This window comes from Cebus imitator, unplaced genomic scaffold (genome assembly GCF_001604975.1).
Source record: "Cebus imitator isolate Cc_AM_T3 unplaced genomic scaffold, Cebus_imitator-1.0 Scaffold60, whole genome shotgun sequence".
In the NCBI taxonomy this organism is placed as follows: Eukaryota; Metazoa; Chordata; class Mammalia; order Primates; family Cebidae; genus Cebus; species Cebus imitator.
In genome coordinates this window covers 3,860,928-3,873,476 of record NW_016107375.1, presented here as the reverse complement: position 1 = coordinate 3,873,476, position 12,549 = coordinate 3,860,928, and the positions used below count along the sequence as shown (strand labels likewise).

The 12,549-nt window shown below is 35.1% G+C and overlaps 1 protein-coding gene across 9 annotated transcripts in view; it reads right to left on the bottom strand.

Moving 5' to 3' along the window:
- SMAD2 (SMAD family member 2) overlaps positions 1–12,549 on the bottom strand; it is an 87,464-nt gene that overhangs the window by 6,376 nt on the left and 68,539 nt on the right. For 6 of the 9 annotated variants that reach the window (XM_017529673.2, XM_017529672.2, XM_017529679.2 and 3 more), the window contains 4 exons: positions 8,754–8,807; positions 6,731–6,943; positions 3,639–3,776; positions 3,162–3,462 (listed from right to left, as the gene is read on the bottom strand). In XM_017529673.2, the coding sequence (XP_017385162.1) occupies positions 3,191–3,462; positions 3,639–3,776; positions 6,731–6,943; positions 8,754–8,807 (677 nt within the window). In that variant the 3' untranslated portion in view covers positions 3,162–3,190. Of the gene's footprint in view, positions 1–3,161; positions 3,463–3,638; positions 3,777–6,730; positions 6,944–8,753; positions 8,808–12,549 lie in introns of those variants that run through there. The other 3 variants (XM_017529677.2, XM_017529681.2, XM_017529678.2) reach the window with 1 other exon arrangement.

Sequence of the window (12,549 nt, the reverse complement as noted above, 5' to 3'; positions counted from 1 at the left end):
GCTGTTTATGTACACCGCATTAAAAATTTACAGAAATTAAAAGGTTGAGTATATAATTTTGGATACATAATTGTTTTGAAAAATGGTTGATCCTCAGAGTCAAAGTACTTCTGATGACCTTGTTTTAAAAGTGATTTACAAGAACATCTTTTTCTCATCAAACTATAATTAATAAGGTGATCTTATTATTCACTATCATCCAAAACTGAACACCTGAGAGAGACTGTAGGTATTATTAGTAATCAGGCCAGGGCGGAGTGCAGTGGCTCACACCTGTAATCCCAGCACTTTGGGAGGCTGAGGCGGGCGGATCATGAGGTCAAGAGATCGAGACCATCCTGGCTAACATGGTGAAACCCAATCTCTACTAAAAATACAAAAATTAGTTGGGGTGGTGGCGGGCGCCTGTAGTCCTAGCTACTTGGGAGGCTGAGGCAGGAGAATCACTTGAACCCAGGAGGTGGATGTTGCAGTGGGCCAAGATCACACCACTGCATTCTAGCCTGGCGAGACAGTGAGACTCTGTCCCAACAAATAAATAAAAATAAATAAATAAAGCCAGAAGGAGAGACATGAATCAGGATTCTCCCAAGCAAACCAAGACATACATACAGTCACTGTACGTAACAAATCAACTACAGAACAGTAGATACGCAAATAATCAAATGGAGTCTAAATAAAAGTATATCAAAAACAAAATCCTGGCCCAAGCTAAACCCTTACCACAGAGAGTGTTAAAAGCTGGAGTTCAACTTTCCCTGACTAAGCCAATGAACATCCCTCTTAGCAACACCATTTGGGCTTTTAACAGTGCTTCAACAAAAGGGGCAACTCTATGGGAATTACAAATTATTCAATGATATCCTGACACTTCCACGCACTGATTTTAGTTCCATCTTATCTGCTACACAGAGTAAGTCAATAAACCCACTTGCTTCTATAGACTAACAGCCCTTCAATTATGAGAAAAGCCCATTATTAACTGTTCACTTCCAAGCGACACAGCTTCAATATAATTTAAAACTGTGCTTCCAAGAATGTCGTTTTCTGAGGCAGATGGTATCAGCACCCCACCATACTCTTCAGATTTTTCAGTGTGCTCTAGGCAACTTCCAGCTGCAGGTATCTGCATTTCTGTCCCCAGGAACTTCTCTGATATACCCAGAGAAGCAGGCTAAAAGTGCCAGGAAATTAACATCCCCAGGAGCAGCCCTCAACCAAGGCAACAGAAATTGACATTTACATGCCCAGCACTTCTGTTCCCCTGGGTGGGATAATTCTGCACACTGTGTACTGTTTCCCAAAGTTTCCCCAAGGGTGTCGGTTCTAGTGACCCACCCACTGTGGCAGATAGCTTAACAATAGTCCTGGCTGCCCTTGTCTCCTCTGTCCAGCTTCCCTTTCAAGAATAATTCATAATCCAGGTCACCCAAGGGGAGTAGGTTTAAGAAGGCTGCCCCTCAGATATATTTCTCAAATATGAATTCTTCATACATCTAAATTCCCTGTTTACTACATTTCCTAATTTTTATGCTAACAACCAAGATGGCATTAAAGAAATTTAAAAAAAAATAGTTTTAAAAACCTGCACATTAGGTCTATTCCTCAGCTCCAGAATGATTAATGACAAAAAGTTCCTGGTAACTACCCACAAGTCCACAGATAAATGGATATTTGCCATTTTGATTTGTAAATGTTACAGGAAACGACTTGATTTTCCAAAGTCAGATATACCTGACTCCAAATATTCATAAACACATACTGTATATTGCTGCTTCTGTAATTAAAGATTTTACTTTATATCTGAGTTAAAGAATAGCAGGGTCCACAGTGAATGAAGGGTAGTATCTTTACCAATTAAAACTGTTCTTAGAAGATTTATAGATAAACATTTAATTCTCTCTGCAGTTCACTCTTACTTCCACTAAATTCCTACCACATTTTGCATTATTCTAACCTTTGGAAGAAAAAAAAAAGTCTGACCTGAAAACTTATTATTAGACAATATAATTTAAATCTAATTTTGCTATCAACTCAGTTCAAGTCTAAAGTTTTGAAAAACGGCATTCAGCATTCTTTACAGGTAACAACATCTCAAAAGGGTAATAATCAAAAGAGAACTACAGCAAAATCACAAAATGAATTATTCTACCAATATAGCTCAGACAAAATAATGACAAGTCTTGATTCTCAGATAGAAGCATGTAACATATTTTTTAAAAAGTATTCAACAGGTAGACCTCACATTTCACAATCTCAAAGTCAGATTTCTGACAAAACTTTAGACAAGCAAGTCCAAAAGAAATAAAATAAATGTGGAAGGCACCAAATTGCTGGAAGAAGCAGGAATACAATCACTATACTACATGAATTATTTCTTCAGCAGGCGTACAAAAAGTAAGCAATACAAATTGAAGGAAGGCTGGTATTTTACTTAATTTCTACCTTTAAATATGGTAAAGAAGTCTTCCCTCTGATGCGAAATCCAATCTATTGCTTATCAATAATCTAGTCTATCTTATCTACTGATGGCAAATTAGGTTTTGTAAAACTTAAATATATAACTGAATAGGTTAAGAGTCCAGAAGAACTATCTTCCAGTCCGATCTCAACCACTTATAATGTAACCTTGGGCAAATTATCAGTTTTCTATGCCTATTTCCAAATATTTATTAGTTTGAACCATTTGTTACCTACAAGGACAGCAATTTCATTTATTTCAACCTTATAAAGATCTAATTAAGAGAGAGTAATTTTTAGATACTACACTTTAAACAGCACAGTGTCTGGCACATTAGCAAGTATCCCTTCTACTTCTGAATGAAGTTCCTCCTCCTAACCTACATTTAGTTTGTCTCAACTTATTTGTACAGCCTGTTCTATACTCCATACTGAATTGCTAATGCTATTGTCAAGATTATCACTTCCCAACTCTGCCTGTCCCATTTATGACTACTGAAATCCAAAACATCTTTTACAACTAGATATGTGCCATTAAGTTTTCCTTGAGCACCATGTGAAAACATCTCTCCTTCCATAAACTGACATAACCCTTCATACACACCCCTTTTGTGATATTTAACACTGCATTATGTTAAAATGCATGCCTGTACATATTTTAATGATATCTTCCATAATGGCAGCCCAGTAATTTTCAATAGTTTTGAATTTGGAGGCCTCCAACTTTATTTTACATAGAGATCAGCTGACACTGTAACCTCAATGAGAATAAATACAAAACAACTCCAGAATATGCAAGAATAGAATGAAACACAATTACACTGTGGAAATTTAAGAAACAAATATGCATTTCATACCGGTATTCTGCTCCCCACCCTTTCACAAAACTCATTCTTATGGTGCACATTCTAGTTAGCTGATAGACGGCTTCAAAACCCTGATTAACAGACTGAGCCAGAAGAGCAGCAAATTCCTGGTTGTTGAAGATCTTCAGATTACAGCCTATGATTCAAAAAAGTACAAGAAACTGTCAAAAAAGAGTATTATTAAAAATAATTTTAAAAGGGTTACAAGTTTTAGAATATGAGCATGCAATCATCTCCTGATTCCTAAAACTAGCAACCAGAAAAACAAAGCAAGTTGACATAATAGGTTTATTTACATTATTGAATCCATACCTGGTGGAATTTTACACACTGTTGCAGGGTGCCAGCCATATCTCTGATTACAATTGGGGCTCTGCACAAAGATTGCACTGTCACTTAGGCACTCAGCAAAAACTTCCCCACCTATATAATATAAGCGCACTCCTCTGCCTGAAACAAAATACATAAGAGATTAGTTTTGTAACATTTACTATTTCAGTTTGACTTTGGAAGCATTTTCTTGGAAAAATTCTAAAATGATATAAGGTATTTCCAGAATCTTTTTCACAGATAAAGTCTTTCTGAAATCTAACTTTAAATATACTACTGTATATTTCTCTAAGTATTTTCTAACAATAATTTTATTGATTTTAAAATACATGCATATCAAAAGTATTTAAACATTGTAGAAAAAGTAGACAATAAAATAGTTTCACACAAATGATATATATTATTTTAAAAGAAGTAAAAGATTGAGTTAATTTTGAAGGAATTCACTAATGTTTGGAGAAATATATCTTCATTACAACTGTATTTTTTTTAAAGATCCCACTAAGGTTAAGAAAAATGATGTAAAAATATCAAGAGGTTAAGAGTCATTCACCATTTTAAAAACTATATATTATGGTAGAAACCAAACCTCTAGATGTATAAGCCTAATTAGGTGAGAAAAAATTCTACTGGGAGATTTTTAATATACTTCTTTCAGAATCTGACAGATCACACATGCAAAATAATGAGATACAAGGATTTTAAAAAAAACAATTGAGAGGCAGAGTTGTAACAGCACCTAAGAGTCTCAGCCTTGAAATGCACATACATTCTCTGTTAATCAGACACTAAGTGCTGCTGTTAAGAAATTTCTCAGATGTAATTAAGGCAGCAAATCAGGTAACCTTAATAAAGGGAGGTTATCTTTGGTGGGCCTGACTTAATCAGGCAATCCTTTAAAAAAGACCAGACTGTCCTGGGCTAAAGTAATTCAAAGCATGATAGGGATTCAACACAAAGGCATGCTCCACTGCTGACTTTGAAGACAGATGGGATCGTATAGCAAGGAATTCAGGTGGCACCCAGGAGCTGAACTCTGCCACAACCATGTGGGCTTAAGAGGACCTCAAGCTCCAGCTAAGAACACAGGCCAGCTGACACCTCAATTTTCACCTTGTTAAACCCTAAGAAGACCACCTAATCCATGTCTGGAATCCTGATCCACAGAAACTGTGAGATAAAAAATTGGTATTTTAGGCCACTGAGTTTGTGGTAATTTGTTTCATAGAAAGAAAAAAAAAAAACTCATAAAACCATGCCAGATTTAATAACTACAGAACCTGGTACCCTGGTTCTGTTAAGACTATGGAATATTTGTAGAACAATCATGCACATGGTCATTGGGAAAACATTAAGTCCAAAAAGTAGAGCTTTTTCAGGCTATATTCCCTGACCAAAATCAGCTGCAAAACTAGAAATCAAAAATGAAAAGATAACCTAATAATTACAGCAAAACTTTGGAGGGAGAAGTGAACAGAGCAGAGAAAACCCATTAAACTTTTTTTACAGAACCTCAATTAAGACGGAAGGACAAAAAACTAACTCTTTTAAAGCACCTACAGTGACACCTGGGTATCTTAACAAGATCATCCAAATTTATACATCAAGCAAGATTCGAGAGCTTCCACATGGAACCAAGTAATAGATCTTCTAGTCATAACCAGCATTACATCTCACAGAAGGTGATGGTTAATTATTCAATGCTTTTCCCATAAGATCAGAAACAAGACATAGGATGTTCATACTTACCACTTCTATTAAAAAATTTACCATGGTTAATTAGAAGAAAAAAAAAAAAAAAACAGAAGCAAACTATTGTTAAAAGAAGTTACTTTAAGGTGATAAGAATGGTGTCCAATTATTAGTGGCTCTCACACTTTTTCACTTCATCGTTAAGGAAATACTGAGGACCCCCAAAGTGCTTTTGTTTATGTGAATATTATGGAAAATGGCCATATTAGATAGAAAAACTGAGATTTTAAAAAAAATCATTTAAAAATCACACAATAAATCCATTACATATTAACACAAACAATGTTTATGAAACTGTTTCCAAAGCAAAAAAAGAGTGGCAACATTTCACATTTTTGCAAATCTCTTTAATGTCTAGTGTAACAAAGTTGGAGTCTCATTATCAAATCTACATTTCATCTCTTGCAAAATCATATGCATGTAGGCTCTGGAATATTCCACTGTGTACTCAATGAGAGAATGAGAGTAAAAATGGTAAACAGTATCTCCGTACTACTATGAAAATAACTTTTTTTCTTGAGATGGAGGCTCACTCGGCAGCCCAGCTGGAATGCAGTGGCACAATCTCGGCTTACTGCAACCTTCACCTCTGGGGCTCAAGCAATTCTCATGGCTCAGCCTCCCAAGTAGCTGGGACTAGAGGCATACACCACCAAACCTGGTTAATTTTTTTTTTTTAATTTTTAGTAGAGATGGGGTTTCACCATGTTGACCTGGGTGGTCTCAAATTCCTAAGCACTGGTGATCCACTCACCCTGGCAAAAATAACTTTGACCTCACAAACTAGCTGAAAGGATTTCTGGGACTACCGGAAGTCCCCAGATCACATTTCGAGATCTCCCTGAATTACATTTTCCACTATATTAAATGACAATTCTTGTCTTAGAGATCTCATTTCAGATGAACAGCAAGCAAAGCAGATTTGATTTAATATATGAGTTCACCAAAGGGGGAAAAAAAACCCAGGAGATACATAAAGAAACTAAAAAAAAAAGATTTATAAAAACGTATTAACCCCAAAATCTGAACATCACAATTTTATGACTGGTAGAGACTCAGCAAATTAAACTTATCTTAAAACATATTTATTGAAGAACTTTCCAGTATCAAGGGTGCCAAATAAAAGTTATAGAGTTTGCAGCTGAAGAATCACCAGGATCTATTAGAAGCAGTGAAGCCTGTGCACTTAAATGTGTTGGCACTTAAACCTCCAGAGAGAATGCTGTTTTACTGCACAGAAGCTCTTCATTTGGCACACCATGCAATGCCTACATTATGAGTATACAGCACTGGTTTTTCACAACAAGGAAAATGAAACATACCTATGTGCCTTCTTGTCATTTCTACTGTGGCATTTCGGTTAACATTGGAGAGTAAACCTAAGCAGAACCTCTCTGAATTTGATGGGTCTGTAAAGCCATCTACAGTGAGTGAGGGTTGTGATGCGTGGAAGGTTTCTCCAACCCTCTGATTTAATTCATAATATGCTATTGAACACCAAAATGCAGGTTCTGAGTAAGTAACTGGCTGTAAATCTGAAAAAGAAAAAAAAAAAAAAGGTGTGAACAATTTAAGCCAAAAATGGATTGAATACAATCATCTTTACATGCTCTATGCGAGCATGCATTGGCAAAAGCTCAGGAAGTAGACATACATCTATATCAGTTTCCATAGATCATACTAGATTCTCAGTATTTTTCACTCAAAACTCCAGTCTCATAGATCATACAAGATTTTTTCAAATTTCTCCCATGTCATTAAATCACTTTATGTTGGATTATTTGTTTTACCAGTAGTTTTAGTCTAGCTACTGTTCAACCACAAAACAATCACAAAGTAAGTCAACTTGCCATACTTGGTACATTTCTAAAGCACATAAAAAAACTAATGTGAGGTAAGATAAAGCTGGATCAAAGATGAGTCAAAAGCCACACAAAGAAAAACATTCATGATAAAAATATACAAAATATGATATTTTTGACATTTGTCTATTTTAACATCAAATTTTTGGTGAGATACCCTAGCTACAAAAATAGAAAACCCATTCATATATAAGAACTGGAAAGCATCATGCAAGTAGAAACAGACCATAGAGTCAAGAGACTACTTTTTTCACTGGAAAACTATATATTTAGCTGCTGCAATTTTGACTAAAACATATCGTTAAGAAATATTACAAAAGAAAAAACTTCACAATTTTGTAGAATAAATTCCAAACATGTAACAACCAAAGAGAAATTGTGAAACAGCAGGGTAAAATGATGGCAAAAATAGTAATAGTAATACAGAAATGTATACATAGTCATCCTTTGGTATTTACAGGGTATGGTTCCAGGACTGCCCCCCGCCCTCCTACCCCACTAAAAATCCTCAGATGTTCATGTCCCTGACATAAAATCACATAGTATTTGCATGTAACGTATATTCACATCATCCTTATACTTTAAATCATTTCTAGATTATTTATAATATCTAACAATGTAAATGTTACATAGTTGTTATACTGTATTTTAAAATTTGGGCCAGGCATGGTGGCTCACACCAGCACTTTAAGAGGCCAAGGTAGGTGGATCGTTTGAGGCCAGGAGTTTGAGACCAGCCTGGCCAACACGATGAAACTCTATCTCTACTAAAAATACAAAAATTAGCTGTGTGTGGTGGCATGCACCTGTAGTCCCAGCTACTCAGGAGGCTGAGGCAGGAGAACTGCTTGAACCCAGGAGGCAGAGGTTGGAGTGAGCCGAGATCACACCACTGCATTCCAGCATGGGTGACAAAGCGAGATCTGTCTCAAAAAATATGTATTAGCTTTTGTTATTTTCATTTTCTCCTGAGTATTTTCAACCTGCAGTTGGTTGAATCTGGAGATGCAGAACTCATGGTTATGAAGGGACTGTACACATACACATCTGTACATATACACACATGCTCTCATATTTATATTCTCATACACGTATACATATTTATGTCAATGTGTATATATGCAATACACATCTTTTATTAATTGCTACATCATAAAATAAACATAACCATAAAAATCTAGCCATAATAGGTTATATGATTTTCTATGAATATGATTTCAATAATAAAAAGATTAAACCCATTTCTTGTTCCAGCAGAAAAGACTGTTAATAATATTGAGGGATGATATCAGTATTCTTTTTTAAAAGTATCATTGTAAACCACATACATAATCATTTGATTATTTCTTAGGATCTCTTTCATATATATATATATATATATATATACACACATATATATATATATATATAACTCCTAGAGAGGATTATTATTAAGCAGATGATACAGTATAAATATGATGAGGGGAACGTATTTGCAACTTACCCAAGCTATGATTAACAGGGGAAAGAGTAGTAGGAGATAGTTCTGCTGGAGAGCCTAAAACAAAAGGATTTAATTTAATAATAAATATTTCCAGAACTTCTGATCAAGTAATCATAAAACTAGCTGTACCTGGTTATAATTATCAACAATACAAAGATCATTTAAATACTAAGAATTCAGAATATGTAAGTGCTTAAATTTAATTGGGTGGGGGAGAAAGGGGACTCCTGTATAAAAGGTACAAAAGGGTACAGTTTTGGCTTCTAGTCTACAGTTCATCTTCCCAAAGGTATCTAATGTTGACCGTTCCTTGGGTATCTTTCCAAAATATTCTATGAACCTCATAAGCAGATATATTTTTGTTCTGTGCCTTTTCTTTTTACACATAAGTGGTAATAGTTTTTGAATTTCTATATTATTCTATCAAATTGTTCACGATGTGTTTCCTTATTTGTCTGTCTACATAATTAGTCACATAACATTGGGATCCCATACTGACAAATATTCAGGATATTTTTTATCTTTTGCTATAAGAATCAGTGCCATAAGATTGCAGTAACTAATCTTGACCATTTTGCATGTTTCCAATCACATCTGAAGGATACAATCCTAAACAAGAAACTGCCAGGTTGAAAGGTTTGTGTCATGTGCAATTTTGATAAATTTGGGTAAAATTATCATTCGTCAAGGTTGTGCCAGTTTACATGACCAGTCACAACATAGTAAAGTGATGCCTATGGTGTTACTGCTTATAGATGGAGACATGGTCACAAGTACAGTTTTAATTTTGAGTGGCTTTACACATGTTTATATTGTGTTTCCTTTCTGTATAGTCTGTTGTTTTCTTTTTGCGATGTTGATCATTTTCTTACTGATTGTTTGAAAGCTTTTTACATATATTAGGGATATAAGTCTTTTTATGGTATGAGTTACAAATATTTGGTCACTGGTTTTATGACTCTTAATCCTCATTTTGATCATGTGGCACTAAAAAAAACCCTTCTACATGATTTATCAATCATCTTCGGGTTAGTGTCACACTTTGGGATGAAACAGTGGTGACAGTGGATGTTATCTTACTCTGGACTTTTAGAGTAATATTTCCACCATTTTTCTGATTAAGCATGGCATTGGCTTTGAGGCTGACAGCAATAAAATACTTATTTAGGAGTTTTGCATCAATAGTCTCAAGCAGTATGAGCCTAATTTTAGATGAGTGCTATGTTTGTAAGGCTCTGTAGTCAATGCTATGACAATCTAGCAACTTTATCTTATGCAAAGGTTCAAATAGCATTGTAAGAGCATATTCTTTAAAAGTTTGGTAGAATTCTTCTGTGAAATTATTTATAGTTAGTAACTTTATAGAGTTTCCTATGAGACATTATTCTATGAAGCATGACTTGTTCTATTTTCTAGAGTCAGTTTTGGTAAACTGCACTTTCTTAGAAAATGATCCGGTTCCTCTTTTGAGTAAACAGGCTAAATCTACTCAAGAAAATAAGGGGGTAAAAGTACACAAAATAAGAACCACCACAGACAACAGATGGAAAATCATGGCACAACTACTCTGTGCAATTCCATGCAACTCAATTTTAAAACACATTTGCTGTAAACATTGATAAATAATCGTATTAAAAATATAAAATATATTTTATGATCATCATTCTCTACACATTTAGGGAAAGTTATCTAAAAGAGCATAACCCAAGCTTCAAAGGTATACCAAGAGTATAAATGTAGAATAAGATAGGTCAGGCCAGGCATGGTGGCTCACACCTGTAATCCCAGCACTCTGGGAGACTGAGGAGGATGGATCACGAGGTCAGGAATTCAAGAACAGCCTGGCCAACACAGTGAAACCCTGTCTCTACTGAAAACACAACACTTAGCAGGGTGTGGTGGTGCACACCTGTAATCCCAGCTACTTGGGAGGCTGAGGCAGAAGTATCACTTGAACCCAGGAGGCAGAGGTTGCAGTAGGCTGAGATCGTGCCACTGCACTCCAGCCTGGGCGAAAATAAGACTCTGTCTCAACAAAAAGAATAAGATAGGTCAGACTGCCTTACACACCTCCTCCCTACTACACACCATTATGACTGTGACATAAAATACCAAGCAATAAAGGTGAAATGGCAGCCCCTAAATAAATGAATCAGAAATAGAGAAGAAATGCTTATTTTTTAAAAGACAGAACAGTCTTCCACAACACAATTAAGTTATGTTCATTCTTTATTTCTCAGTTTGAAAAATCTGCTGGCAAGTCACAACAGGTACAACTAAGAAAGGTCAAAATATATTTAGAACAATGAGCTAAAATTCGCTGATGTTTCCTGAAGCCAATATAAAATAAACAAAGCCACTATTAGAAATGGAGGAAACTGCCCAATTATTCATATCTTTTAACTGTTTACTCGTCTAAATACTTAGAAATGACCAGTAGGATCACTTAGACTAATAGGCGTTCAGTGAGATGTGATGAGTTAGAATTACAGATTACAAAAAAAGACAAATGTTAAAAACTTAAAATAAGCTAACAATAGAAGCCTTTTTTTAAAAAAAATTTTTCTGAAAAATAACATAGGCAAGGAACTGATGATTAGCCTATGAATTATTCATACATAAATGCTGCTACTGAAGTTTCGCCTACCACAGGCCTTCCACTTAGGAGAGGTAATATTATAAATATCCTATTTGAGAGCCAGTGTGAATTAGCAGTTATCTACTTACAGCTAAACCACCTAGAGAAATCCTTATGCATGTAACTTTATATACAAGTTTACATATATTTGTAGAACACATTTGTCAAACCTTTGTTTGACAAATTAACCAATGTCAAATGAAATGTGTTAAACTTTTGTTAAGTGCCAAAATACCCTCTCAAAAATGTTTCATCTTATCAAGAATTTATAAGCTAGTGTGTCACACTGTGTCACTACATGTTGATATCTGCCAATATGATAGGTTTAAAGGGAGCAACTTTTTGTTGTTGTTGTTGAAATAGTGTATTCCTGTTCTTTTAGCCAGTTCTATTAACTATTTTTTTCTTCTTGATATGTACATTTTTAAACTTAAAAATCAGTTTTAGACTTGTCATCTATTTGCAAATATTCACCCGGTTTTTTTTTTGATCTATTATCTTTTAAGGGGACATTAATTTTTAATTATAGACCATTTTTTTAAAGAGTATTTTCAAGATCATACCAAAACTGAACAGAAAGTACAAAGAGCTCCCATATGACCCCTGGCCTGCTTCCCCAAGTTCCCCATCAATACCCGCACACCACAATGGTCCATTTCTTATAATAATGAACCTACACAGACAAATCGTTATCACTGAAAGTCCATAATTTACATTAGGGCTCACTATGTTACACATTCTCTGGGTTTTGACAAATGTATAATGACGTGTATCCATTTAAAGTACCAAGTAGAGTAGTTTCACTGCCCTAAAAATGCCATGTGCTCCACCTAGTCCTCCTTCCCTCCCACACAGTCTCAGTAACCACTTATCTTTCTGTCTCCGTAGTTCTGCCTTCCCCAGAATGTCATATAGCAAGTCCTCATTTAACATCTTCCATACATTTTTGAAAACTGACTTTTTAAGCAAAATAATTGTACAACAAAACCAACTTTCCCCAATCATCATTATAATGAAATGACATTACTTGAAGACCTGTTGCACCTTACTTGGATGTATCAGTCCATTTACTCAGTCACCTATTAAAGACATCTTGGTTACTTCCAAGTTTGCTAATTATAAAAAAACTGCTATGAACATCTATCTGCAGGTTTTTGT